Consider the following 27,562-nt stretch of genomic DNA (forward strand, 5'->3'; position numbering starts at 1 on the left):
ACTTTGCAAATTTTGGGATCCACGGGCAGAATTTTTCAGTCGGCATGTGGGGGTGGGTCCAACACGCTGACGCGTAAAATGACGGGTGATGACATTGGGCGAGCGCCCCGACGTCATCGCGCAGTCCTGCGATATTTCATTCGGCGGGCATGTGCCAGAGTTGGCTGTGTGCCCACCGAAATATAAATGGCCTATTAAGGCCATTAAGAAATTAATTGAAGTACTTGTGAACACTGCCCGTCCAACCTTAAGGCAGGAGGTTATTTGGCCTGTGGTGTCTGTGCTGGCTGTCTGTAAGAACAACTCAGCTAGTCCTGCTCCCCTGCCTTTTCCCCATAGCCCTGCAGGTGTTTTCTCTTCAGATAATTATCCAATTTCCTTTTGAAAGTCATGACTGAATCTGCCTCCACCACACTCTCAAACAGTGCATTCCAGATCCCAACCACTCACGGCATAAACAAGATTTGCTTCATGTCACATCCAGTTCTTTTGTCAATTACTTTAAATCACCAGTTTTCAAAAAGGTACATATGCAAAACCTCTAGTCCTTTCTTTCCATAGATGCTGTCTGACCAGATGAGTGTTTACAAGGTTTTTTGTTTATGTTTCATGTTTCATAGAAAATTGCATTTTCTAGAATTGATTTCTCTCACAAAGTGCTTACTGGAGTGTTTGTCAAAAATTGAAGAATGATGGGAAAGAATGCTTGTGAGTATTATGTGATCCAAATACTTTTCTTAGACATTTTACAAAATAAAAAGTATGCATAAATGTCTTTAACATTTTTTTAAAATATATATTTTATTGATGGCATTGAGATTCAGAAGCATGGTTTCCCTAACTTTTAAACCACTGCTTTCTTTGATTATGGGAAAGGTCTTAAAAGCAACTCCATTTCAATTAGTTGGCAGTGTGACTTCAAACCTGCCAAAGGCAGCTCCAGAGCTGCTCAACCCCAGAGAACCACACCATAGCCAGGAAATCTGCATCCAGCACCTTATGGTGCATGCTAGGAAACCACAGATAAGTCGGTGAATGATTTAAATCAACTCTAGCCAAACCCTATTTGTCCTGTTCGTCTTTTAAGGTGAAATCATCTGTGGTGTTTGGTAGGGTTCTGGTGTGTATGTAGGTGGCTGCCAAGGCTGATCTACACCCAGAAGACAGGATACTTATACTGCCGATGATTGAGTTTTGGATGAGTTGCTGGCTCAGGATTTCCTCTGCATGCATTTTCTCTCTGCTTCTGATGTGCGTTTGCTTTCAAAGGGGCCACACCATTTTTTATTTGGTTTTGCCAGTGTATTGATCCTGGGCTAGGTTCTCCCAGGACTCTCAGTCAATATCAAAACTCCTAAATGAAGCCTTCAGAGTGCCCTTGAAATGCTACCTTGAGAGCTTACCCCAGATTCAAGCTCTCCATGTGAAGATTCACATTCTGGCTACATCACCAGCTCAGCTTTGTTGTGATTGTCTCAATGTGCTGTGAATGCTTAGCATGCCAGCTCAGTGTCTGGTATTTTGTCCTGTCATCTAATCTTCAGAAACTTCCAAAGGCAGCTCAAGTGAAAGCTTCTTGGCATGGCGCTAGTACTCAGTCCAAGTCTCGCACATATCATGTGGGCAGGACTATTGCTCTATAGACTATCAGTTTCGTAGGTAGACTTCATTCTCATATTTAAAGTCTGCCAAAGGCTACACTTGTCTTGGCAATTCTTCTGTGTTTTGACATCAATATAGACAGCCTGAGAGAGTGTGCCACCCAGATAAATGAACTTACCCACTGCTGACAGGTTCTGGTCATGGATTGTAACCTTGGGCTTGAGATAGGGCTTTTCTGGAGCAGGCTGGTGCATTACTTCAGTTTTCTTCATGTAGATCATGAGGCCGAAGTTGTCACATGCACTGGAGAACAAGTCCATGCTGCATTGCATGTCCAGCTCTAAACCAGCAGTTACTGCACAGTCATAGACAAACAGGAAATCACAAAGCATATCCCTGGGGACTTTTGTCTTTGCCTGGAATCCTCTCAGATTAAGCAGTTTCCCATCCATGTGGTATATGATTTTGATGCCAGGATCACCAGCATGGAGGGCATTGGAGAACATGGCAGAGAAAAACATGGTGAAGAGGGTTGGCACTAGCATGCAGTCTATTTAACTCCATTAGTAACTAGGACTGGGTCAGAAAACTCACCATCATCCATAATACACGCAAGCATATCTTCATGGAACTACCAAACCATTGTGATGAATTCCTCAGGGCAGCCAAATTACTCAGGGCAGCTGAATTTCCCCATTACCTTCCAAAGGCCCTCACAGCTGACTGTGTCAAAGGCTTTGGTCAGGGCAATAAACGTGGTGTAGAGGTCCATGTCCTGTTCCTGGCATTTCTTTTGGAGCTGCCTATCTGTAAACACTATATCAGTGATTCCTCAACCTTTTTTGAAACCGCACTGACTCTGGCAGCAACTCCTGGTCAAGATGTTACACTAAGTGGTTTAGGAAGATTCTGATGAAGATTTTGCCAGCAATTGGAAGGAGTGAGATTCTTCTATGATTGCTGCAAGATTGGCGAGATCCTTTCTGCTTGTACAGGTAGACAATGGAGGCATTGTTGTATTCTTGAAGAATGGTTCCTTACTCCCCGACAGATCAAAAGAGTTCAGTGAGCTTTTTGACCAGGCATTGACCTCCAGCCTTATAGGCCTCAGCAGGGATTGCATCAGCTCTTGGAGCTTCGCTGCTAGATAGGAATTTGATTGTGCTTATTGTTTCTAACAGCATGGGATGGTCATCAAGAGGGCAGTTGATAGCAACATGTGGCAGCCTGTTGATTGCTTCTTCATTGATGGATGAAGGTGGATTGAGGATATGGTTAAAGTGTTCTGCTCTGCTTTCTAGAATTTGGGCTATATCTGTGGGCAGTGTTGACCAGTCGGCACTTCGGATTGGTGATGAGCCAGTAGACTGGGGCCCACAGACAGATGTGGCCACTTTCACATGCTGACAACTACCTGGAGCCACGGGTAAGAGGTGGGTGAAGGTGAGGACCAATACAGGATCAGTCACTACAAAAAGTGCATAGCCTGCCTGTGAGAGGTGCCATTCCTCCTTTGTAGCCCTTACACCCCCTCAATCCCGGCTGCTCAGATGTCAAATAATGAGCATATCAGTTCTATTTGGCACTGAAATCCGAGCTCCCTCTGGAGCTAACACTACTGATATTGATTTATCTCAAACTTCTGGTGAATGGTGGGATTTCCACTTGGATTGGTGTTGCCTATTCAGTTTTTGCTCTTTTCTTGGTTGCATTTTTTTTTTGAGTGGATCCAAGAAATGTTATGTACTGTTGCCACCTTTTTCCCATCAATCTTCTCCTGAATAATGCAGAACATTCTTTAGAACCAGTATATAAATCTTTTGTTTTTGCTGGTTAGTAGAGAAGAAGTTTCAGGAATTCTGATCCATCAACTTGATTATCCAATGAGATTAAAATGCTATGATTTTCTGATAGTCCTGAGACATTGGATCAGGTTTTTGTCTTCAGTTCAAAAACTGAGAGTCAGGCCATTTCCTGACATCTTGGTCCAGACTCTAAAAGGCAGCCTATTCACCAGTGTTTTGGTCTCTGGGAGTCGGGTGCAAGCTTGAAGCACAGCCAAGCATTCATAATGAGGCCATCTGGCAAAACAGTTGTCTGGTCAGTTAAGTCTGCTTCTGTTAATAAGGCCATCTGGCAACTAAATTATGAATACTTTGTTGAGATTCAATCTGACGAATGCATTCAGCCCTGTGTGGGGTTCTTGATGGGGTCTGCAAGCTTTGTTTGATTGACAATGTTATCAGCTTGTAATAAGTTTATTTTTCTTTGAAGTGTTTTTTCAATCCCTGTTTATTGGGAATAAGAATTTCTTCAATGGGACACTCACTGCCTGTTTTGATCTGACAGTTTTATGAGAGTATAAAAGGCGCAATATTTTTCAAAGGGACTTTTGAATGGCTAAGTGGGTTTTTTTTAATTTCATGAGCATTTCAAAGACTTGCCAGTGTTATTATGTGACTCACTGATCATGTATCTAGTGCACACTGGAAGAGTGCCTCAAAGGCTCACCAGATGTCAGGACATCAAATCAATGTGAAAATCAAACCACAAAGTCCCGACATGCATTCATATCTGATTGTTCATTCTGTAGACTGGAGGGGACTTTATTCACTGGAGAAAGGAGTCTAGTGCATCTGAACCCTTACACAATGCTGGTCAATTTAATGGTCTCTTACCTTTTAAGGACAGAGCCAAATAGTCAATCATTGCATTGAAAACATACTTAAATCATCAATCATGATTACATTATGAGAGTTGAAGATGGCAAGAGTTTTTAAATTTTCTTACCAAAATGTTCCTGATTCCACAACAGCCTTTACTAAGGTTCACGAATTACATTACCTGGCATGGTTTCCATGCCACCCTTCAAGAACCTACCCTCCTCGAAGAAAACAGCAATGACAGGGAAACATGAATTTGCAGCAAGCATTGAAATAGCGAACCCGATGTTACTTTATGTAGGCATCGGGTTACCACCTGCCATGTTTCCCGACCTGGTGAAAATGGCGGGCGGCAGGAATTGGAGGGGATGTTTAAAAATTCTCCCTGCATACCTGCCATTTCTTCCTCCTGATGCAGATTTGCTCATCATCAGGAGATGAAAATTCAGCCCATCATCTAGAGTATTAGCACAATTCAATGTAGAGAACTGATTAGGCAAGAAGACAATAATTAACTACTGGCATCTTTTTGGTGCCCAGCATCAACCAAAGCAGTGACATTGCAAAGTAATTAATTTACTGAAAATGCTCAGTAAAACGTGAATTTTCCTACCTACTTATGAATGTGAAAGGGAAAAAAATTGTTTGAGTGACTTGAGAACTAATGAATATGCTTGACAGAATGTTATAGCAGATGTTTTTCTCACATCCTTTTCCAAAGGTGGCGAAAACAATGACATATCCTGGGGTGGTGAATTCTTTTCTGATTCATTCAAAAGCTGCCTGGGAATATTGTAAATTCTACAGGGTTAGGTTCTGATTTATATATTCAATTAAACCTATGTACTATGTCACATATTCTTTTAAATGGCAACATTTAGCATAAATACTGGGCCTGATCTTCCTTGGAGTGGCAATCAGCGTCGGATTGCCACTCCGCTCTAAATTTCATTCCTGAAATCCAATCTCGCCCGACCTTCTGACTCCGGTCAGGCAAGATCTGGGCAATTCAGCATGTCCCTGGGGCCCAGCATGAGGTGCAGCTTTGTCGAAGGGAAGGAAGCCATGACCCCTTTTTTATGGCACTAGCTGCCGTAAAGCAGGTAAGTTAAAGATCCAGTGAATTTAAACATCGTGGACAGGCCAGGGAGAAGGTAAGTGAACAAGGTAAGTGGGGGGTGGGGTGTGTGGGGAAGTCAGGGGGGATTGGGCCAAGAGGGGCTGGGGCTCGGAGGGTTAGGCCTCAGGCGGGGATGGAGTTGGGCTGGGGGGCAGGGGGTGGTAGGGGGTCGGGCCTTGGGGGGGGTGATCGGGCCAGGCCATGGGGGGGCGGTACCGGGCCTTGGGGTGTGAGTGTCGGGTCTTTGGAGGGGAGAGTGGTTTGAGGTCTCCGGGCTGGGGGTGGGGTCAATCCTCGGGAGGTGGGGGTCGGGACTTACGCGGGGATAATCAAGTTGGACCTTGGAGGGGGTGTCGAGCCTCGGGATGGGGGATGAGAGTCTGGCCTGGTGCGGGGGAGTGGGAAGAGTCACCGTGAGGGTGGGGAAATCCCATGGGTTGGGGAGTTCCTTCCAGGGGGTGTAGTCTCTTTGGGACAGGGGAGGTCCATGAGGGGGCGGGTAGTCGGGGGGGTGAAGGGAGACCCCTTGGGTGTTGGGAAGGGGCTGGGGGAGTTCCATGGGGGGGGCAGATAGTTGGGAGGTGGGGGGAGTTCCCTGTGAGGTCGGGGGCTTGCGGGGAGTTCTGTGGGCATGTCAGTGCGAGCCTGTGCAATAGTTATCCAGAAGTTAGAAAAGGTTTTAATTGGTGTAACCCAGTCAGAACCATCCAAACTTTGTGATTTAAAGCACATTTTCGGATGGTTCCCAGTGCAGGGCAATTGCCCAGGGGAAGTTTGCACTTTGGGCAACTGCCATGCAACCCTTACTTGGGAACTTGCAAAGGGGATTCCCTAGCGCATCTTTGGGGTACTGCCCAATACAGTGCACTAGAGCTCAGAAGTTATGGCCCAAAATAAAAATTTTGAAATATTAAAAATAAAAATAGAATGGAAAATTCAACTACTCATAAATAACTGATACCTGTGAATAAATTTAAAGGAGTAATCCAATCTGATGTTTTACATAATCATAAAGCAATTGATCGTTACATCAGCTGGACTCTCAATTTATTTTACTGGCTTGTCACCCAACATGTTATCCATTCATTGAGCATAATTTAACTAATTCCATGTAAATGCTACAGTAAAATAGCGCTTTCATAATCATCAGATTTAAGTGGAAGCAAAACTTGATCATCTGGTTTACCTGGTGAAAATTTGATATCTGATATATTTTCCTTCCTGTGGTGAAAAGACACTATATCCTCCAGGGTATCAGCATTGACCACATGAAAACTCCCATCATTTAACCCAACAGCTAAGACTTTTCCATCTGGTGAGAAAGCACAACATCTCCCACCTAAAAGAAGGAATAAGAAAGGAAGCATCTTAATATTTTCAAACCAACAAATAAAATAGCTGGTTTTGAGAGCTGCCAAATGGCTTTTGTCTTACTTAAACTTTTGTACAACATGATTTCATCCTCTAACATAGAAAGGTTAGTTTAGTAAGCAAATGACTCTAACAGCTTTGTGCTACCTCCCTCTTAGTTTGTTATATTATACAACACCTAATGGATAAAGTAGACACTTTTTTCATTTACCATTGACTGCAAACTTAACTGAACCAGCCATATAAATGCTGTGTCTACAAGGGCATGTCAGAGACTGTGAATTGTGGAGCAAGTAGCTCACCTCCTGCTTCCCCAAATCCTGTCCACCACCTACATAGCACAAGTCAGGAGTGCGATGAAATACCCTGCACATGCCTGGATGAGTGCGGCTCCAAAACATTCAAGAAGCTCAACACCATTCATTAGAATGCAGCCGCTTAATCGGCACTCCATCTACCATCTTAAGCATTCACTACCTCAACCACCAGTGCACAGTGGCAGCAGGGTGTACCATCCATAAAATACATTGCAGCAACTTGCAAGCCTCCTTGACAGCACCTCCCAAAACTGCAACCTCTACCACTAGAAGGTCAAGGAGAGCATACGCATGGGAATGCTATCGTCTACAAATTCCTCAACCAGACACACACCATCCTGAGTCAGAACTATATTGTTGTTCCTTCACTTCTACTGGGTCAAAAACCTGGAACAACAGCACTGTGGGTGTACCTACACCACACAGGCTGCAGTTCAAGAAGGTAGTTCACCACAAGGGCAATTTGGAATGGCCAGTGTCATTAACATCCCATGAAAGAATAAAAAAAATTAAACATCATCCTTACACAAATTGCTATTGCTTTCAGAAGTGTCTCTACTTATCATCTGTCTCTACTTATCTATGCCCTTTCTTCCCTTTCAGATGCAGAAGCTCCATACAACCCTCAAGTGGGGAGAGGAGGAGGAGGGAGAGGAGGAGGAGAGGGAGGTGGAGGAGGAACCTGTAGAACAGGAAGCCTCACTTCACCTTACATAGTCGCATTGGTTCAATGGGTGAGCACCTGTTGTCCTCTCGGGATGACCTTGTTGCTGCCAAACAGCCACTTGGGCCAGACTGTCCTGTCCAAAGCCAAAGTCAAAGCAGTCTGCAGATAGATTGTCAATGGTCATAATTCCTCGAGTCTCTTAGTAACGCCGTCTGAAGTGCCCTTAGTGAAGCTTCAGCAGCCTTCAACCTCCCAAGCTGTAAGCACTGGACAAACATCTCATAGGTGCACTAGAATAAGTAGCTGAGCACACAAGATAGGCATTAGGGCTTTGAAGAAGATTATAGATGGGCATCGGTCATGTAGCCATTTGCCAAATCAAGAATTGAGTCTTTTGATGTGTGAAATAAAGGTCACAAAATTTTATTACGTATTTTAGCTGCTACGGGTGCTGTTTCAGGTCCAAAATGGCCTCTGTGTCATACACTCATGGTTCTTGATAAGACTCAATTTTGGGTAGGGTGTTACACGGGCATTAGGAGCGTTTGGCATAAGTATGCAGAGTCTGTAGATCGTAACGTCAGCCAGCTGGTTTGAGTCTAGCCGTACTACTTCTCAACATCAATGCTCCCTCTCTCAATCTTGCACGCGTTCAGCAGCAGAAAGGTACCCTACCAGAAGTGTTTGGTGATTTTTACTGTTACTTAAAGTTGAAGTCTACAGGGTGTGGTGTGGCACATATGGCGAAGGTCTTAGTTCTCACTTCAAGAGTTCTGCTCACCATACTTGTTCCACATCCCTAAGCCTACAGCATGACAGAGAGAATGAGGAGAGACAACAGAGAGGAAGACAAACCTCTTGCAGATGGTGGAGGAGAAGGGGGTGATAGGCTGTCAACAGGGAGCATTTCTCCTATCTCAACCTCAGGGTACATGATCTCAGTTTCACTAAGGAGGTCCTCATTAAAATATGCCATTTGTTGCAGGCAGACCTGTAGCCTTACAGTAGGATGAGCACGAAGCTGCCAATGGCTGTAAAAATGACTGTGGCCTTCAACTTCTTTGCGTTGGGTTCCTTCCAGGCTGAAGCAGGTGATATATCCAACATCTTGAACTTTGCCGTCTACTGTTGTAAAAGGGAGATCACTGGCACACCCAATGCAGAGAGGGGAATACACTGCATTTTCTCTTTCCAGGGAAAAGCAGGTGGTATGAACACATGGCTTTGCTAGGGTAGCAGGCTTCTTGATGGTGCAGGGTGCCACTGACTGCATGCACAATGCTTTGTGGGCATCACATTTCAATCTAGAGTTGTATCAGAGTCTCAAAGGAATCCACTACCTCAAGGTCCAACTAATGTGAACAAAGCATCATTCAGGTCAATGCCCAATATCCTGGCAGCAACCATGATGCTTTTATTCAGTACCAGTCCATTTACAATCACCTTTTGAGTCACTCTGAGAAACTAGGGGGTGGCTACTGGGCAATAACAGCTATCCGTTGACCACCTGGCTCATAACTCCAGGATACAACCCATGCTGCCATACAAAATGACATCAAGTAGACTATTGTGTTCTTTAAGTAATGCTTCTACTACCCGGACCACTCTGGAGGAGCCCTGCAGTACACTTCAGAGTCCAACTCACAATTCGTCGTTGTATGCTACATCCTGCACAATCTTGCAATCATGAAGGCACAGTCCTTGCAACCAGGTATATGGCAAGCAGCTGAGCAGGAGGAGGAGGAGGAGGAAGAGAGGCAGGAAGGGAGGAGGTATTAAACACAACTCCTTTCCAACCAGGCTGTCTGCAGTGGCTTGTGACTGCTGTTCCTGTGAACACAGCGCCAATTCCCATTTATCAGAAGTTCTACACTTTACCTAATAAGCATTACATACATACTCTATCAATCAAATCATCCAACATTTCTTGCAAAGGTCAACTAATTACCCTTGTACATTCCCTTAGTGCCTATCTTACAGGTTCCTTTGCCTATCTTAGTGCTCAAATACCATGCCATCCCACTGGTTGCAGCATGGCTGGCCAAAGGTTGCTGACTTTCAGTGACAGAGACTATAGATGGCTTTGCAGGAGGACCTCAAGTAGCTCTGGCTCTAGAAGGCCCAGAGGATTGTACCATCTCAGCATGGGTGGCAGAAATCTGGGCTGGTTCGCTGGACTCCTCCATGCTCTTCCTCCGGTGCTGGACTCCTCCATGCTTCTTGACAGTGACAGCTGGTTTTCTGGCAGCTCTGCCAATGCACCAAGCATTTCATTGTGCATACCCATCAGCCTTTTCTGTATGCTGCCCCAAAGTCCTCATCTGAGCCCTCTGGAGCAGAACTCATGTGCAACCTCATCCTTGCTATCCTTTCCCCCTGTCCTGGCCACTGGCCACTCCTGTCCAGTGTCTGATCATATCCAGATCCTGCCTTCAAGCTAGCCTCTAAAGCATGCAGTGTGAGAGTCTGAGCTAGTGGCTACGAGTGTAAGACCAAGTGTTGTTTCTTCATCACCAGTCTTTTCTTTCTTTTCCACATCTTGGTCCTGTACTACTGTGGCCAACAGTCAGTTCCTGGGTATCTGAAAGGAGAAAGTCATAAGGGTCAAGTTGTGGTGAGGGAACAGGTCAAACCAGAAGATGCACGCTTAGACCATCTGTAGTTTTATATCAGAAAAGATTGTGGAGATGTGGAATTTAAGAAGCAAAAATTGGTAGGAGCACACTGTCACTTTTGATGCTTTCAGCTCCGCCATTGGATACAGTCTCAGTCCTGGCTGCTCCAATGATGGTGCATCCTGTCTCACCTGTCGGGGTAAGGACATGCAGCCGTGCCTGTCCTCTGCCAGTTATGTGCTGCTGCCTGCTGTTATGTACCACCTTGTCCTGCAAGAGGGAGGGAAATGTGTCAGTGTGTTTGGATCTGTTTGGATGATGTTCCTGTCATGGTTGAATAACTGGCAATGTGTGCAAGCTGTGAGGTGTGGGCATGAGTGTTGCTGTAATACCAATTGTCTGAAGGTGAGGTGAAATATGAGATATGATTCATGGATGATAGAGATTGTTGGCTGGTAAGTGAAGGGGTGATGGTGCATTTTGATGAGAGCAGTTGCTAGAAGTCATTGGAGCAGAGAGTTTCCTCAGAGGAAGAGACAAGGTGCCACAGCAAGGCAGAGAGCAGACTTCAAAATATTCTGTTGCAGCACTGGGGGCCTGATTGAGGTGGTGGGCAGGGGTAGAGTGGTCCTCTATTCACAGGGGTCCAGGCAGTGATGCAGACAGACACTGCACAGGCAGCGGGAGCAGACAGCTGCCGCAGTTAATGCCAGAAGTCCAGCTCTGAGGACCTGGGATGCAACGCAGCAAGAAGTTTAATGACAGTACATGAGAGTGACTGCATCTTCAAATGTCATGTTCTTACAACTGAACCATTAGCCTCATACAACGCTCAATGGACCAACCCACCCGCACTTATTTTCTAGCAATCTCTATCAACCATGACTCATAGCTCACATTCATAGCTTCACCTCACCTTCGTACACTTCAAACAAAAGCAAGTATATGACATAGAAATATACTCAACAAGAAACAACTATGGAAAGTAAATGTAACTTGAAGGATGTGGACATGTAAGGACGACTTTTCATCTATTAATAGTTGATCCTTTATTGCACAAATGAGCTGGGAATTATTGGGGTGATGGTGACACCAATGATGGGCTGGAAGGTGGCAACTGCTGGAACTGCACTCAACCAAGAGAAGCAGCATGAATGCCACCTCACAGCTGTGTAAGTGAGCTCAGAAGTGTTGTAGGGTGTTGGATACCGTTTGATAGGTCTTAATGGAGTTTTCGTAGTCTTAAGTAGGCTAAATGTATGTATTTATTAACCGCAAGAACTATGTACATGTATACAGTAAAGGGTTCAAACTAAGATCTGTCTCCATGCTTGCCTGTGCACACTGCTCTGTCTAACACGAAACGACCTCTGGGTGTGGGTCATGTATCCTCTTACATCACTGTGTGGACAGTACTGTATTCAGTCCTACGTTAACCCTATATGTGCCTGACCCTTTTACTACACCCACCCCCCCCAAGTCTTTATCCAATGTATTTCATGTTATTCTAGTTTACTCCATGTATTTATATCATTATTACTACTCATTCTCCCACCGTTAAGTCTCTTAGTTCATAGGTTCAGGCGGTCCGGAGGTCTTATAACCCTTCCATATTTCACTTGCTCTGCCGTTGGAGGGGTGGTAGGCTCTGTCATTGCAGGTAAACTCTGTTGGTTTGGAGGTTGCCCTGGCATCTGGCTATCTTTTCACTTTCATTATCCATTCTTTAGTATTGAACTGCTCTTTGTCAATTCGGCATGTTTGGTGATACGCAGTTGTTGTTCCATCCCATTTCTTGCAGGGTGGATGAACATTGTGCTCGTCTCCATGTTTTTTTTTCTTCTTCTTCCTTTGTTGTGTGAGTCACTGTGATGGAAAATTGCTATTCCCGTGATGAGAATATGATTTTTTAGTAAGCTCACCTTTGCATTTGGCTATGTGGTGTACTGTCAGCAATGGACGCCTGCCACTTGGTTCCAGCATCATCTCTGGCACTGTCATGCTGGCTGGAAGTTGTAGGGTTTTCTCTGTGGTCACAGTGTAGACCTTATCAACAGTCATTGGAGCGGAGATTGAGGGGCTTCTAGCTGTTGGTTGCTCTCTTGTCTATCTTCCACTGGAGACATCATGGTAACCATCTGAGTGGTTGGGTGGTCTGACCAATGAGGGCTTTCCAGTACCTGTAACGAAAATGGACAAACCTGATCTGCAAAGAGAGAAGGCAGTTCAGATGTGAAGTTCCAGTCAGGATACGCTTCCCTGTTTGAGTTCTCAGGTACTTGCAGTTCTGTGTAATTTACAACAGTGATTGCCTTGACTTCTGCCATTTTGGGGAGATTCAGGGCCACACAAGCACCTCTGCTCAAGAGAGAAAAAGACTGGTTATGGATGGCGTAGATCAGCTCCAAGATTTGTTTGCCGCCATACCTTAGTGGTTCCAGAATCATGCCTATGACCGGAAGTCGGATTCCTCCAGGCCCATAGAGTGGTGCGTCTGATGTTCAAAGCCAGAGGTCTCTCAGCCGTGATTCTTTGTCTGATAGGACTATAACACTGACTCCTGTGTCCAGTTTAAAGTTTATGAGATGGTGTTAACCAAAATATCCGCATTCCAATCTGAAAATCCTGGATCTTTGATCTCAAAAAAGAAGCGTGGCTGTCTGTCCTCTTGGTGTGTAGTCTCAACCTCAAGAATCATCTTTGGGTCTTCTGTGTCTTTAAATGTTTTGGCCTTGCACAGTTTTCTGAAGTGTCTAATTCTGTTAATTGAAAGCATTGGGCTGAAATTGCAGGACATTGATCTTGCCTGTGGGGGGCGCTTTGCTCCACAACGCTGGCATGGTCGCTCTACTGGTCGGTTAGGGAATTGTTTCCCTTGGCCTGGATAGTTTCTGTGCTGTTTAACTGGACTGTGGTGTTTCCTTTGTACCATAGTTTACTTTCTCCTCTGAAAATGGACCTGTACTGCACACGGAGTTCAGACTGCCTAACAGTCTGGGTAGCTTTCTTGAGGATTAGATCTTCCTTCACTTGAAGCATGTCTGAGAGTGTGCTGTCTGCTATTCCCACAACTATTCTATTGCTGATAAGTTCAGATTTTAGTTCTCCGTATTCTCAGCCTTCAGTTATCCTGTACAGATCATTAATAAATGAGTCAACAGGTTCTCCTTGCTGCCGAACATGTCCATTAAATTTAGTCCTTTCAAGGATTTTGTTATTTCTCAGGTTAAAATAAACATCGAACAATTTTAGTACTTCTTCAAATTTAGCTGATGATTTGTTGATGTCTTGTCCAACAATGATGTCATCTGCCTTTGGGCCTACCGAATATACTAGTGTGTTAACTTGTTCAACCTGTCTTTCTATACAGACCTGAAGCAATCATGTAACTAAGGAATATTTTTCTCCAAAGTCTCCAATTATGTGATTGATCTGGGCCTTGGTTAAGTCCAAATGGATCTAGGAGAGTCAATTTCTGATCCATGGTTAAAAAGTTTTAAAGCATAGGTTCAGTCTTAAGACAAAGGAATTACCTGCATTTGCTGGTTTTGGCAGGATCCCACTGCAATGGCGCTCGTACTCAGCCTTGAAAAAATTTTAAACAATGGTTGCCTGGATCGACAGGCTGCAGGCTGCTCTGTTTCAACGTTATACTTTAAGGTCGTGAAAATATCAAATCAAGGCCTTTGCTGGTCTTAAGTGTGATTCTTCTGAATTAATTAATTAATTTTGTTTTTGTTCCTTCTCAGGGCAAGCTCATGTCCCATGTTTTCATGCATTAGCTCGGGAATCTGTTTTTTTTGACCAAGTTTTTAAACAGCAATTTCTGACCACTGATCTATTTAAAAGTTTCTCAAGGCTTGCTTTATCCTGGAATTTCAAAGTTTTAGCTCACCCCTGCTAGGTCGGCTGACTCTGAACTCTGGGAATTGAAGCTGGACTTCCAAGAAATCCCATGGAGTCTTCAGCTGCAGTCAGGAATTTTAAATGTTTGCCTTCAGCTTCTAAGCCTTTCTTTGGAGCTTTTCCCTTGTGATTTTCTTCTGCGCATCTGCTTCTCAAGCTTTTCTTCAGGTCAGAATGCTGCTTCGAGTTTTTCTTTAGTCTTGCAGAATTTTAGTTTTTTTAGCATTTTTTGCAAGGTTTTGGTTTTTTCAATTTGCTGTTGCCATGCTGCAGGGTGTTGGATACCATTCGGTAGATCTTAATGAAATCTTTGTAGTCTTAAGGAGGTTAACTATATGTATTTGTTAGCTACAAGAACTATGTACATATATACAGTAAACGTTTCAAGCTAGGAGCTATCTCCATGCTTGCTTGGTTCTGTCCAACACTAAACTGACCCTTAGGTGGGGGCCATGTGCTCTTATATCACTGTGTGGGTGGTACAGTACTCAGTCCCATGGTAACCCTATATGTGCCAGACCGTTATACTACAAGGAGTGGCCAGGGCTGGTCAGGCAGGCCCTGGCAAGGAGTTGGGGGGGGGTGGGGTTGGTGATGGTACAGGGTTTGGTGCCATGGCGGCAGACATAGCTGCCAGGGGGTCCCTCCATTGATCAAACAGAGGCACCCCCACCCCTCTTCCCCGCCAAGCCTGCAGGGAAGCTGCCAGGGTTCATGCAGTCTCCACACACTGCAAAGAGCCCAGCTGTCACTGGTAAAATGCCAGTGGTGGTGGGAAGAGGCTCTTAATTGTCCATTTAAGTGGCTCAATTGGCCTCTGAGCAAAAGGGCCATCCAACGTCTTCCTGGCTGCTGGCAAAATGCCTTGGAGGTGAGAAGATGACAGGCAGGTAGACCCCTACCCTCCTGATTTCGCCCACCTCTACCACTTCTGTAGTCTCTGTAAAGCATGGCTGTGAAGTCAAAATCATGCATAGCCCTCAAGTTCGATTATAGGACAGTAGAAAATTGGTCCAGGGTGTACAGATGTAATCAATTGTCATTTTAAAGTCAAACGCTGTGTTCTTAGACAATTCTTATAGAAAATCTTACAACAGTTTAGGAAGTAGAGAAGTAGAGTTGTTTGGAGCTATGGAGGCAGTACCATCGCTGGTGAGTGTTATTACAGCTTGACAAGTTTGCATAAGGCAGCTTCCATTATAACTGTGGACACAGACACATTTTTACTATAATATAAATAAATATTAATAGATATTTCCATTAAATGTTCTTCTAAAAAATCAATCATTGCCTAAATATAATTTTTCTGATCATAATATTATTACACAGTGGAGCCCAGTTATGTGGAAACGGTCAGACAACATTGCAATAGTTCTGGCAAATTAAAAAGGTGCATATGATCAAACAACTATACGAAAAAGATGAATATGTAATATTCCTGGTAATGAATTGAATACAACAAAAAGTTTCAAATATCAATTTTCATCACGTGGGCTCTTCTGCATGATCAGTTCCTATGAAATATTTATCAGAGTGAAAATGTTTATTCAATGCATAAATATATTAAACAATTACGGTTTTCAGTACTAAAATGGTTTTACAAAGCATGACCATCTGTAGAGTGACACTTTTGACTTATGATGCAAAACTGAGAAAACACTTTAGTAATTACCTTTTTTAAGTTTACGTACTGCTAGCATACGATGGTTAAAGGAGAGTTCCCAGATTCGTAATGTTTTGTCATCACTTACAGTAGCGCAGATGGGAAGAACAGGATGAGCTGCAAGACCCCAAACCTCCCCTTCCATATGACCCTAGTTGGATAAAACAAAATAAGCACTGTTCACTGCACATCATAGCACTGAATGAGGCAAAGGAAATTAAAATAAAATTTTAAATGTATATAATTTATTAAGCCCTTTGAATATAGATTTTTTTTGCTAATCCACATACATACGATAGTTACAGGATATCTCCTTCTTCAACTGCATTGTTATTAGAAAGATTTACTGATGAAATTTGTTGTTTCTTTCAATCCTCAACCTGTTACATTCTATTTGCATTCAAACAATCGTTCATATTATAAGCAGCAAATTGTTATGTTGCTGTTGCATTAAAGTTATTCCTAATCTATCTAAACATTTACATAATTTCAATATAAAAATATTTGTATCAAATGTTTGGTGTGTGTAACATCAAGTAATACCATATCAAATTAAAATGTACTTAACTACACAGGTATGACTTACATAAATTCAATAATGCAAATTAATCATTTGGTTTAGTTAGACTAAATTACATTAGAGTTCTGCATAATACATGAAAGACCTTTGAATGTTAATGGCTGGTTGATTTTGTTAAAGATAGAGGTTATGGGCATTGTTTGATTAAGGACTGAGACTACATATAAAGAGAGTCAGATGAGACACTGGGTAGATAGTTAGGAGGCAGAGATATGCAATGCTGCATCCTGTGAATAAACCTATCAATAAAAAGATCTGTGTCTTGTTTTGTACTTCACCATTTGGCTTGGGTCCAACTAATATGGTAGCAGAGGATGGCTGCCTAAATGTAAGATTGGAAACTAAAATATTTTTTTCAGACAAAAGTTACTTTTGAGAAGAATCATTGAAACCAAGTGTAAAGTGTAGGGTATGATTTCCCACCAATGTTCTCTGAATCTGAACTTTGTGACCAGTGGAAAAATGAAGTAGATATGGAGACAAGGGTTACCAAAGAAAAAGCAAGGTATGGCCTTGGCTTCCTAACAAAAACAGGATCAGGTGCAAAGTATTTTCAGAGTTGGAGGCTCATCAGTTGGACACTGAGGAAGGTTTGTATATTCTACTAAAATTTATAAGAAAAATGATTAATTAAATACAGACAAGGCGTGGTCAAATTCTGATAAATTTCGAAAAACGTATAGAGGGCCATATCATGGAATTTAACAGACTATTGCAAGGTTGCAAATATTGCATTTGGAAATTCCTGGCTCACCTGTGTGCTAGGTCTTGCTATCCCCTGTCTGGCAAGCATCAGGAAGTGCATTTTCTTGCATCTGTATGTCATGCATGCTCATTAATAGGCCAGCTTGCCAGAATTAAGTTCCCCTTCCCGATTAAATTACCAGTGAATGAGCAATACATGCCTTCAGATTTACATCTGCACGTAAGTGGTGTGCAGCAGGCAAGGTAGTCAAATGGCTGGAGTTCGAAGGAATAGTTACTGCTTTTGCTCTTCAGGGAGTTTTGTTCAATGAGACGATGATTGGATGGTGGCAGTCTAAGGAACACGGGACAATGAGGCTGGGGTAGAGATGGAGCCATGGAGGGAAGGCAGTGCAGGGATAAGGGAGGGAGGGAAGGGCCTTGAATTTTGGGTGTGGGGGTCCTGTAAATGGGTGGGTGTGGTTTTTGGGTAGGGATGGTGGGAGATAAATGGTCCTAAAGGGCAGAATTGGTGCTGTCTAAAGTGAGGTCCTGGGGGTTGAACTGAAGGTGCTGGGCAGCGGAGGGAGCACTCACAGTGAAGAGGGGGTTGTGGGATGCAGTAGGGTGGAAAGTTGGGTACGGGATGGTCTCACGGGAGGGGTCACGGAAATGGACAAAAGAGATTCCCTGGATAATGGGAGGGGTCAGGGTGGACCTAGGGATGGTAACAGGTGTAGGCTCAGAGAGGAGAGAAGCCATGTGGAGGATGATAGTTGTAGGCTCAAGGGTAACAGCGGGAGGTTCAAGGATAACAGAGGGGAGAGTTATATTGGGTGGGCCAAGGGTGATGGGGGAAAGTTTGTGGGTGATAGGAGGAGGGTAGGAGGTGGGGGAGTGTGTCTGGGAAGTTATGCACACCAATTTCTCAAGGCTCTTCTTCACAACACAACTGCTCTGTTTGTGTGAATCCTTGAAGTGGGAGGAGAGTCTTTTCAGGTGGGTGTAATTAAAGGTAAGCACATTTCGCCGACTAAAGGGGCATGATAATAATCATGAATGGACTTCAATGAGAACCATGCTCAGGTATGTTCCCCTCTCTATGGAGAAGCCCACAAGGCAGCAGCTTTTGTTCCCTGACTCATGGGTCTCATAACATCAAGATTCCAGCGAGGTCGGGATCCACAGTAAAGTCTGCACTGAAGGGCAGTTCAAGTTGATGGGGCCCAGGGAAGTGGAGGGGAGAGTTGGGGGGTCGGGTTGGTTGGTGGGGGAGAAACCAGCAAAAAGCAACAATACGCAGATTTAGAACCTCGAGATACCCAGGTAGATGGTCATGGCTGAAAATGGGTTGGGTGGTATGTCTATGATGACACGGCAAATGTCTCTCAGATGTTTCTTGAGAGTGATGGAGGGGAAGTACAATAGTTTTTGAGGGAGGGTGTGTGGGAATGGCTTTTATTATCCCAGTCAATGCTGCAGTCTCCATGTAAATGGATGTATAAATGAGAGGAGGACTCATCTGTGGTCCTCCAAGATGGACTTCCCCATGGTGAGGTAGGGGAAGGCTAGGAGCAGAGCGATGCTAGCTACAGTGCTGCCTATTGGCTGAAATGCTCAAGGCCGGAGGCACAGCTTCAAAGAATATGCTGACTAGATGGATCACTGAAATTTGTTCAGGCATACATGGTGCTGGCTCCAGGCGACCCTGCACTTCTACTTGCTATGGTCTAGCTGAGGAGAAAGAAGCGGGGGAGTCAAGTTCCTGCCTACCCGCCACAGGATTCACTGTGCTCCTCTTGCTTGCATATTTAATGAGCTGACCAGTACAAGATTGCGTATGGCTAGCCATCCTGCCCCGAGTGGAAATCACGCTCACTTCCGCTCCCGCCTCCCAACTTATACTGCAGACCAGAAGATTCCGCCCATTGGGTTAGACAGTAAGCAGAATAGATCAGCAGCACCATTGAAAAACCAATCAAATTGAGAAAGTGTTAATTGTATCCCAATAAATCAGACCAGAAAAATGATCTAGCATCCAAAGAAGAAACAGAGTAGTTAAGAAGCTTGATTGGACAGTTAAACTGGCTACGCACTCAGATAAAACCCGATGGGAGTTGTGACGTACTGGGACTTATTACTATGATGAAACATGCTACAGTTGAGGATGTTCTGAGGACAAATAAAACATTAAAGAAATCAAATTCGGAGAAATGTACACTCAAATTTCCAGCCTTAGTGACCGGAAAGATGAAGTTAGTCCTTTTTGGTGATGCTTCCCATGCCAATCTTCTGGATGGGTATTCAAGTACAACTGGGTTTGTCATATTCTTGGTGGGTGAAAATGGAAAATTTTGTCCCTTGGCCTGGGAGGCCAAGAAAATAAAAAGGGTGGTTAAAAGTACCCTAGCTGCAGAAACAATGTTGCTAGTGGAAAGACTGAGAGCACAAATAAAGAGAGTCAGCTCCCTAAAAGAGCACGCAGTGTCCACCAGTACGCTTGAGACCCTCCGTGACTGGCGGGGGTAGGGTGCATCATCATTCCTGGGAATGATATTTTGATTTAGTTAGTAAAGTCTCCTTTCATGTTTTGGTTTTTGTTACAGTGCCCCACCAGGGTTTATCATCCCTTCTCATTTATTGATTTTTGTTTAATTTCTTGATTTTTGTTTTATTAAGAGTATAGAGTCAGCTAGCATGCGGTGTCTGCCAGTATGCTTGAGACCTTCCGCAGCCAATGAGCACTGCAGGGACTGGAGTGCTTCCTCAGCCCCCAAAATGACATTTTGTTTTAACTTGTTAAGTTTCCTTTAAATCCTTATCTTTCATTACAGTGCCCCTTTAAGGGGCTTCAGTTTGGTTAATTTTGTTAATTTGATTAATTGTTCTCAGTTCATAGGTACTCCAAAGAGTATAAGGAGAGTCAGCACTCTGACGTAGGAACATATGGTGTCTGCCAATGTGCTTGATGCCTTTTGTGGCCGGTAAGTGCCGCAGGGACTGGAGTGCATTATCAGCCTGGGAATAACATTTTGATTTGAGTTAAGTTTCCTTTACAGTTTTGCCTCTTTTGTTACAGTGCCCCTTTAAGGGGTTGTCACTATAACTGGTTAATATTTTGTTTGATTGGTTTCCCAAAAGAGTATGAAGAGAGTCAACTCTCTTGAGAGGGAGCATGTGGTATCTGCCAGTATGCTTGAGGCCTTCTGTGACTGGTGGGCTTTTACTGGATTGCATCATCAGCCCTGGAAATGACATTTTGATTTGATTTATTAAGTTTTGCTTTGGAAGTTTTGTTACAATGTCCCTTTAAGGGACTTTCAATTTGTTAGTTTTTTAAAAAATTGTATACTTGAGTATAAAGATAGTAGGTGCCACTGGAGAGGGAGTATGTGGGTGTCCACCAGTATGCTTGAGGCCTTATGTGCTTGGTATGCACCACAGGGGCTGGAGTGCATCACCAGCCCTGAAAACAACATTTTAATTTAAGTTTCTTTTAAAGTTTTGTCTTTTTGTTATAGGGCCTTTTTAAGGGGCTGTCATTCAGTTAATTAGATAATTTGTTCACTTATTTAATTGTTTTGCTCAAAAAAGTATAAAGAGAGTCAGCTGGGACACTAGGTAGGAAGTTAGGAGGCAGAGGTATAGAATGCTGCATCCTGGGAATATACCTACACTTAAGGGAAAAAAAGTGTCTTGTTTTGCATTTTGCTGTCTGGCTTGGATCGAATTAACATTGATTACAGAGTTCAGAAAACAATAGGTTCAAATGTCTTTGCACAATAAGTGAAATATTGGGGAGGAATTTCCATCAAAAAATGGGCAGGTTTGAGTCAGATGGTGGGATCAAAGTCTTAAAAACAGATTTAAAAACCCAAACCTGCTCATTTTTGGCTTTAACTTCTTTTTCATAGGATGTGAGCTTTGCTCGCCCTAATTTCCCTTTAGATGGTGGTGAACAGCCTTCTTGAATCGCTGTAGTCCATCTGATGTAGTTTCTCCTACAGTTTTAGGAAGGGAGTTCTAGGATTTTGACCCAGCGGCAGTGAAGGAACAATGATAGGTTCCAAGTCAGGATGGTCTGTGGTTTGGGGGGGAGCCTGTAGGTGGTAATGTTCCCATGCATCTGCTGTCCATATCCTTCTAAGTGGTAGAGGGTTGCGGGTTTGGAAAGTACTATTGAAGGAACCTTGGTGAATTGTTGCAGTGCATCTTGTATAAGGTACACACTGCTGCCACTGTAGTGGAGGAAATCAATGCTTAAGGTGGTGGATGGTGTGCCAATCAAGCAGGCTGTTTTGCCCTGGATTGTGACAAGCTTCTTGAGTGTTGTTGGAGCTACTTTTGTCCAAGCAAGTGGAGAGTATTCCATCACATGCTTGACTTGTGACTGGTAGATGGTGGACAGGCTTTGGGGAGTAAGGAGGTGAGTTACTCATTACAGTTTTCCCAGCCTCTTACCTGCTTTTGTAGCCACAGTATTTATATGCCTAGCACAGTTAAGTTTCTGGTCAATGGGTAACCAGCTTCTTGATGGTGGGAATTTGGTGATAGTAATGCTATGGAGTGTCAAGTGGAGATGGTCATTGCCTGGCACTTGCGTTGTGTGAATGTCACTTACTACTTATCAGCCCAAGCCTGAATGTTGTCCAGGTCTTGCTGCATATGGACACAGACTGCTTCAGTATCTGAGGTGTCACAAATGGCACTGAACACTATGCAAACATCCCCAGTTCTTGACCTTATGATGGAGGGAAGGTCATTGATGAAGCAGCTGAAGATATTTGGGCCTAGGACGTGACCCTGAGGAACTCCTGCAATGATGTCCCTGGTCTGAGATGATTGGCTTCTAACAACCACAACCATCTTCCTTTGGTTGGAGTCATTACTAGCACAATGGAAAGTTTACCACCCCCCCCCCCTGCCCCCAAGTCCCACTGACTTCCACTTTGCTAGGGCTCCTTGATGCCACATTAAGTCACAATGCTACCTTGGTTTCAAGGTCAGTCACGCTCAACTTACCTCTGGAATTCAAATCTTTTGTCCATGTTTGGACCAAGGCTGTAATGAGGTCAGGCCCTGACAGAACCCAATTTAGCGTGGGTGAGCAGGTGATTGTTGTGTGTTGCTTATTAACACTGTTGGCGACACTTTCCATCACTTTGTCAATTGAGGCTGATGAGGTGTTAATTGGCTAGATTGGATTTATCCAGCTTTTTGTAGACAGGACACATCTGTGCAATTTTCCACGTTTGTTGAGTATTGTAGCTGTACTGAAATAGTTTGGCTAGGGGCACAGTTAGTTCTGGAGTGCAAGTCTTCAATACGGATGTTGTCGGTCCATAGTTTGTTGTGTTCAGTACCTTCAGCCATTTCTTTATCATGTGGAGTGAATCAAATTGGCTCAAGATTGGCATCTGTGATGTTGTGACCTCAGAAGGAGGCCAAGATGGATCATCCACTAAGCACTTTTGGCTGAAAATGGGTGCAAATGCTTCAGCCTTGTCTTTTGCAAGGTTTGGACTGGGCTCCTCCATCACTGAGGATGGGGATATTTGTGGACCTTCTTCCTCTGGTTAGTTGTTTAATTGTCCACCACTATTCATGACTGGATGCGGCAGGACTGCAGAGCTTTAATCTGATCCGTTGGTTGTGGGATCGCTTAGTTTTGTCTGTTGTATACTGCTTCCACTGTTTGGCATGCTTGTAGTCCTGTCAAATGGCCTCCTCCTGTGCCTTCCCTCTGTCACTCTCTATACCAACTACTTTCAATTCAGTTCAGCCTCCCTGGCATTAAATTAAATTTTTAATGCAGATAAATGTTTTGAATGATGCATTTTTGAAGGAAGAATGAGAATATAGAGAGGCGATTTTAAAAAAACTAACTAGTGCAATTTTAAAGGGAATGCACAAACGGATTGCAGTAGACATCTAATCCCTTATTAGATAGTTCATGTGTTTGGTAAGTTTCTTTCTAACACTGACTCAAATTTTCTGGACTCCTCTGCCAATGAAGGAATGCTCATCAAGAGGTCCCTTCAGTCCTCGGAGCTCCTTTGCACAGATCTGTGAGGTCTCTGAAGATCCTCACCACTCTTGAAGAAGAGAGTGCTTAGGACATCACTAGTCGTGACATCACAGATGCAAAGTGCACTCTTTGCAGTTGCTGAATTACCATATGCAGCCATTAACAAAACAGGGTAATTTATTCAATGGCAACTGCTCGGACCCTTTCCTTTGTGTCTGGGCTCAAATGTTAGTTTCCTTTCGAGACTTGAGATAGCATCACAGTTGTACTGTTAATTGCGCAAGTGCCTGCCAATCCTTGCAAGTACCCTGATCCAAGAATTTGGGAATGGGTCGCTAGTATATTTTGCACCCCCATCACTGTTGCGTTCCCTATGTATCCAAAGCTCCACCTGATCTGTGATTATTTATTTAAATAAATTGATCAGATAAATTTAAGTGCTGCAACCACATTTCCATTCAGAAAAGATTAGCAACAGCTTGTAAACCTTTTAAATATGACGGATACCCAGAGGAAAATTACCCTGACAATGTCTATCATTTCAGAGCGGCTATTAAAAATGCAAATAATGCTGGACCATATTGCCAAATTAATTGAGTACAGGTTTGAAGTATAGAGAGGAAGCTATACTGTCCTCCAGTCATGCTGTATTTTGATTTTTCTTTAATGGCAAAGAAATAAATACCTGAACCAGCAGGGTGATAGGTCCACTTTTATCTATTTCAAGTATTTCACCATTCTTGGTTCCTACAAGTATATGGCCATGTCCCAATGTAATGGCACGTAATGAAGGATTGTCTTCCAGAAGTAAACCTGCAAAGACATCATAAAATCATACAAGTTTCTGCATAAGAGTAGCCTATTTGGCCCATTCCTGTTTCTTTGTTCATTTCCTATACCATTTTATTTTTTCCTTCCTCAAATCTTTTACTGATATCCTCTTAAATGTCCTGACTGATAAAGTTACAGCAGCCATTTGTGTTAAAGTATCTCATATATCCTAATAACCCTGTGCATGAAAAAAATCTAACCTCCTCTTTATACTTTGAATTCATTTTGAGTTTTTTTATACACAGCTGAATGCTTTTGTTAACTTTATTTTAAATTATACTATTTCCCCATTGGTGTACCAAAAAAGCTGAACTTCACTACTAGATAAACACTAAATTTAGTACTGAACAATGTTGCTCAATTACATGAAATAGGGCAAGAACGTAACAGTAGCCCAGATTTTTGTGATGGTAATGATGTTGTCAGTGTTCACTATCATTCAGCCACTGAAACTGACAGCAACTTTCAGAGTCTGCACATGCAGAGAATAACACTGGAAATCCAAAAGATGCTGTTAGTGAGTCCAAGTACCCCTCTAGAGGATGTGGTGTAGAGGTTCCAACAAATTGCAATCCCCATTGCAATCAATGAGGGAAACTTCCACTTCAAAGCTGTTAGGCTCATTGTAAAAATCCTTGAAAAAGTTACACCTTGTTGAATGAGGTGTAACTGGCTTTTTAACAATGTAATAACTTTAAAATTACTGCTAAGCATACTTACAGCCCAGAAAATTTTAAATTTGTGGAATGTCAAATTTCTCCACAATGATTAAATAAATCCACATAATTTAAAACACTTTTTAAAAGTTTGTTCATCTTTATTTTAGCTTCTGTCCTAATCCTATCATTTATTTTGCTATCTGCAAAATTTAAATCAGAAGTGAAGAATAGTGTGCTCTTAACTTCCTAGTTTGTTGTATGTAAATACTTAAGTGATTGGCTGCTTACCTGTTTGCTGACATCACTGCTGCTGCAGCCAAGATATCCCCTTGATTTGACACCAGATTTAAACTGCAGTTGGAAGGGGAGAAACCACAACCACAGATCACTAGATCTTCGTGTGGCTTTTTTTTAATAAAAGGTCAGTGGCTTGGGACCAATATACTAAATTGTAAAACTCAAAGCTATTAACTGATGCAATATCATCCAGAAGTGAAAACTGGGAGATGGGGGATGGAGTGGCAGGAGGTAACCCAGAAATTCCAGGGATTTGGAGATCCTTATGAATTGTTTGGGGAGGTGGGTGCTAGGTGGTGAGAGCCAAGCAGTCATATGGGAGAGGTAGGAGCTCAGGATGGGAGTGCTATTGAATATTGCTTATATGGAATTTCTGAAGCCATTTGATAAGGTTTTGCAGAAGAGATTATCAAAAATAAAAGTGGATATGTACTTGGAAGTAATCTGTTTATCATGGACCAGAAATTGGTTGGAAGGTCAGAGACAAGCAGGTAGGGATAAAAGGGATGTTCTTTGATTGGCAGGATGTGAAAAAGTGTCCCCAGGGATTTGTACTAAGGCCTCAGCATTTCACTAAATATATCAATGTCTTGAATGAAAGAATAGAAAGTTATATATCCATGTTTTCAGATGACACTAAGTTAGGAAGAACACCAAACTGTGTAGATGGGAGAAGGAAATTACAAAGGGATGTGGACAGGCTAAATGAGTGGGCAAGACTATCGTACATAAGGTTTCAATTTGGAAAAGTGAGAGTTCATCTACTATGGATCCAAGGAGGTCAATCAAAGCATTTTCTTAATGGTGAGAGATGAGGAACTGTGGATGAGCAAAAGGATTTGAATTTCCTTCTACACTAATCATTAAAAGCTAGTGCACATGTATAACAAGTAATCAAAAATTCTAACAGTTGACCTTTATTTCAAGGGATTTGGAATACAAAAGTGAGGAAATTATTTTTGAGCTGTACAGTTATACTTAGCTATGGTCAGACCCCACCTTGATTGAATGCTGCATTCAGTGAACCTCAGGAAAGATACACTGGCCATGTAGTGCAGATTCTCCAGAATGATGTCACAGCTTAAAGGCTAATACTGAGAACAGATTGCATAAACTTGGTTGTATTCTGGCCATAATTACACATCTGCTGCAGGTGTACTTTCCCTGACTGCACGGAAGGTAGAACTGGTGGGATGTCTGACAAAATAGCAAGCTGTATTTATATAACATCTTTAGTGTAGTGAAATGTCCCAAGGTGCTTAACAAGAGCGTTATCAAACAAAATTTGATGCTGAGCCACATAAGATATTAAGGCAGGTTTAAGGAGTGCCTAAGAGGTGGAAGGGCTTATGGAGGAATTCTGGAGCTTAGGGACTTGACAGCTGAAGGCATAGCTGCCAATGGTGGAGCAATTAAAGTTGGCATTGCTCAAGAAGTAAGATCACATCATTATATAGGTTATACAGCATAGAAACAGGTCATTCAGCCCAACCCAAAATGCTGGCATTTGTTCCACTCAAACCTCCTAACTTTCTACTTCTAAATCTATCATTGTAACCTGATATTCCCTTCTCCCTCATGTTTGTTTAGCCTCCCCGTAAATCCATCTATATTATTTGCTTCGACACTCTGTGGTAGCGAGCATTACTTAACTGCAGTCCAGTGTAGGTCAGCAAGCACATAGGTGAGGGGTGAAGTAAGGGCACTACACCAGATTATTGTATGACGTTGAGTTTTTGAAGGGAGAATGTGGGAGTCGCCAGGAGTACATTGGAATAGCTGAGTCTAAAGGTAACAACAGCATGGATTAGGGTTTCTGCTGCAGATGAACTGATGCAGGGGTGGAGTTGAGCAATGTTAAGAAGGTGGAAAAAGGCAGTTTTAGTGATGGTGCAGAAAAATGTCAGAAGCCCATTTCAGGAGCAAATATGACAGCAATGTTGCGAATAGTCTGGTTCAACCTCAGATCCTTGCCAGGAAAAGGGATAGAGTTAGTGTCTAGGGAATAGAGTTTGTGGCAAGGCTTGATGACAATGTCCTTGATCTTCCCAATATTTAGTTGGAGGAAATTTCTGTTCATTCAGTACTGGATGTTGTACAAGCAGTTTGACAATTTATATACATTGGAGGGAACAAGAAAGGGGATGGTGAGGTAGAGCTGACTATTCAGTGTACATATGGAAACAAAGTGTGTTCTCAGAGGATGTCACCAAGGGCAGCATGTACACGTGAAATAGAAGGGGGCTAAGGATAGATCCTTGGAGGATACCAGACTGGGTACAACATCCCACCAGTCAATGTTTTAGTGATGTCACTATACAAGGGATCTGGCATAAGAGGCACCCTGTACCAATCAGAATTTTAAGACATTAAAGGAACATTGGTTAGGAAGAACCAGATTCCTCTCCCCTCCAGTCTAACGTGCACCGTTGACTGGTCACTCCAAACTTAGGAATTCCAGGGCCCATATTGAAAGTATGAAGCACAAGAAATGGGAACAATAGTAGTCACTGATCAATAAGATCCAAGCTCAGCCATTCAATACAGTCATGACCTTAT

The 27,562-nt window shown here is 43.0% G+C and overlaps 1 protein-coding gene across 1 annotated transcript in view; it reads right to left on the reverse strand.

Annotated features, from left to right (window-relative positions):
- The window catches only part of LOC144689682 (echinoderm microtubule-associated protein-like 6), a 693,547-nt gene that overhangs the window by 183,461 nt on the left and 482,524 nt on the right, over nucleotides 1-27,562 (reverse strand). Inside the window, exons 20-22 of the mRNA XM_078556972.1 lie at nucleotides 23,902-24,029; nucleotides 15,934-16,075; nucleotides 6,572-6,724 (exon numbers count right to left, since the gene is read on the reverse strand). Coding sequence (XP_078413098.1) covers nucleotides 6,572-6,724; nucleotides 15,934-16,075; nucleotides 23,902-24,029 — 423 coding nt within the window. The remainder of the gene's footprint in view (nucleotides 1-6,571; nucleotides 6,725-15,933; nucleotides 16,076-23,901; nucleotides 24,030-27,562) is intronic.

The sequence above is a fragment of the Cetorhinus maximus genome, chromosome 14, assembly GCF_964194155.1.
Source record: "Cetorhinus maximus chromosome 14, sCetMax3.hap1.1, whole genome shotgun sequence".
In the NCBI taxonomy this organism is placed as follows: Eukaryota; Metazoa; Chordata; class Chondrichthyes; order Lamniformes; family Cetorhinidae; genus Cetorhinus; species Cetorhinus maximus.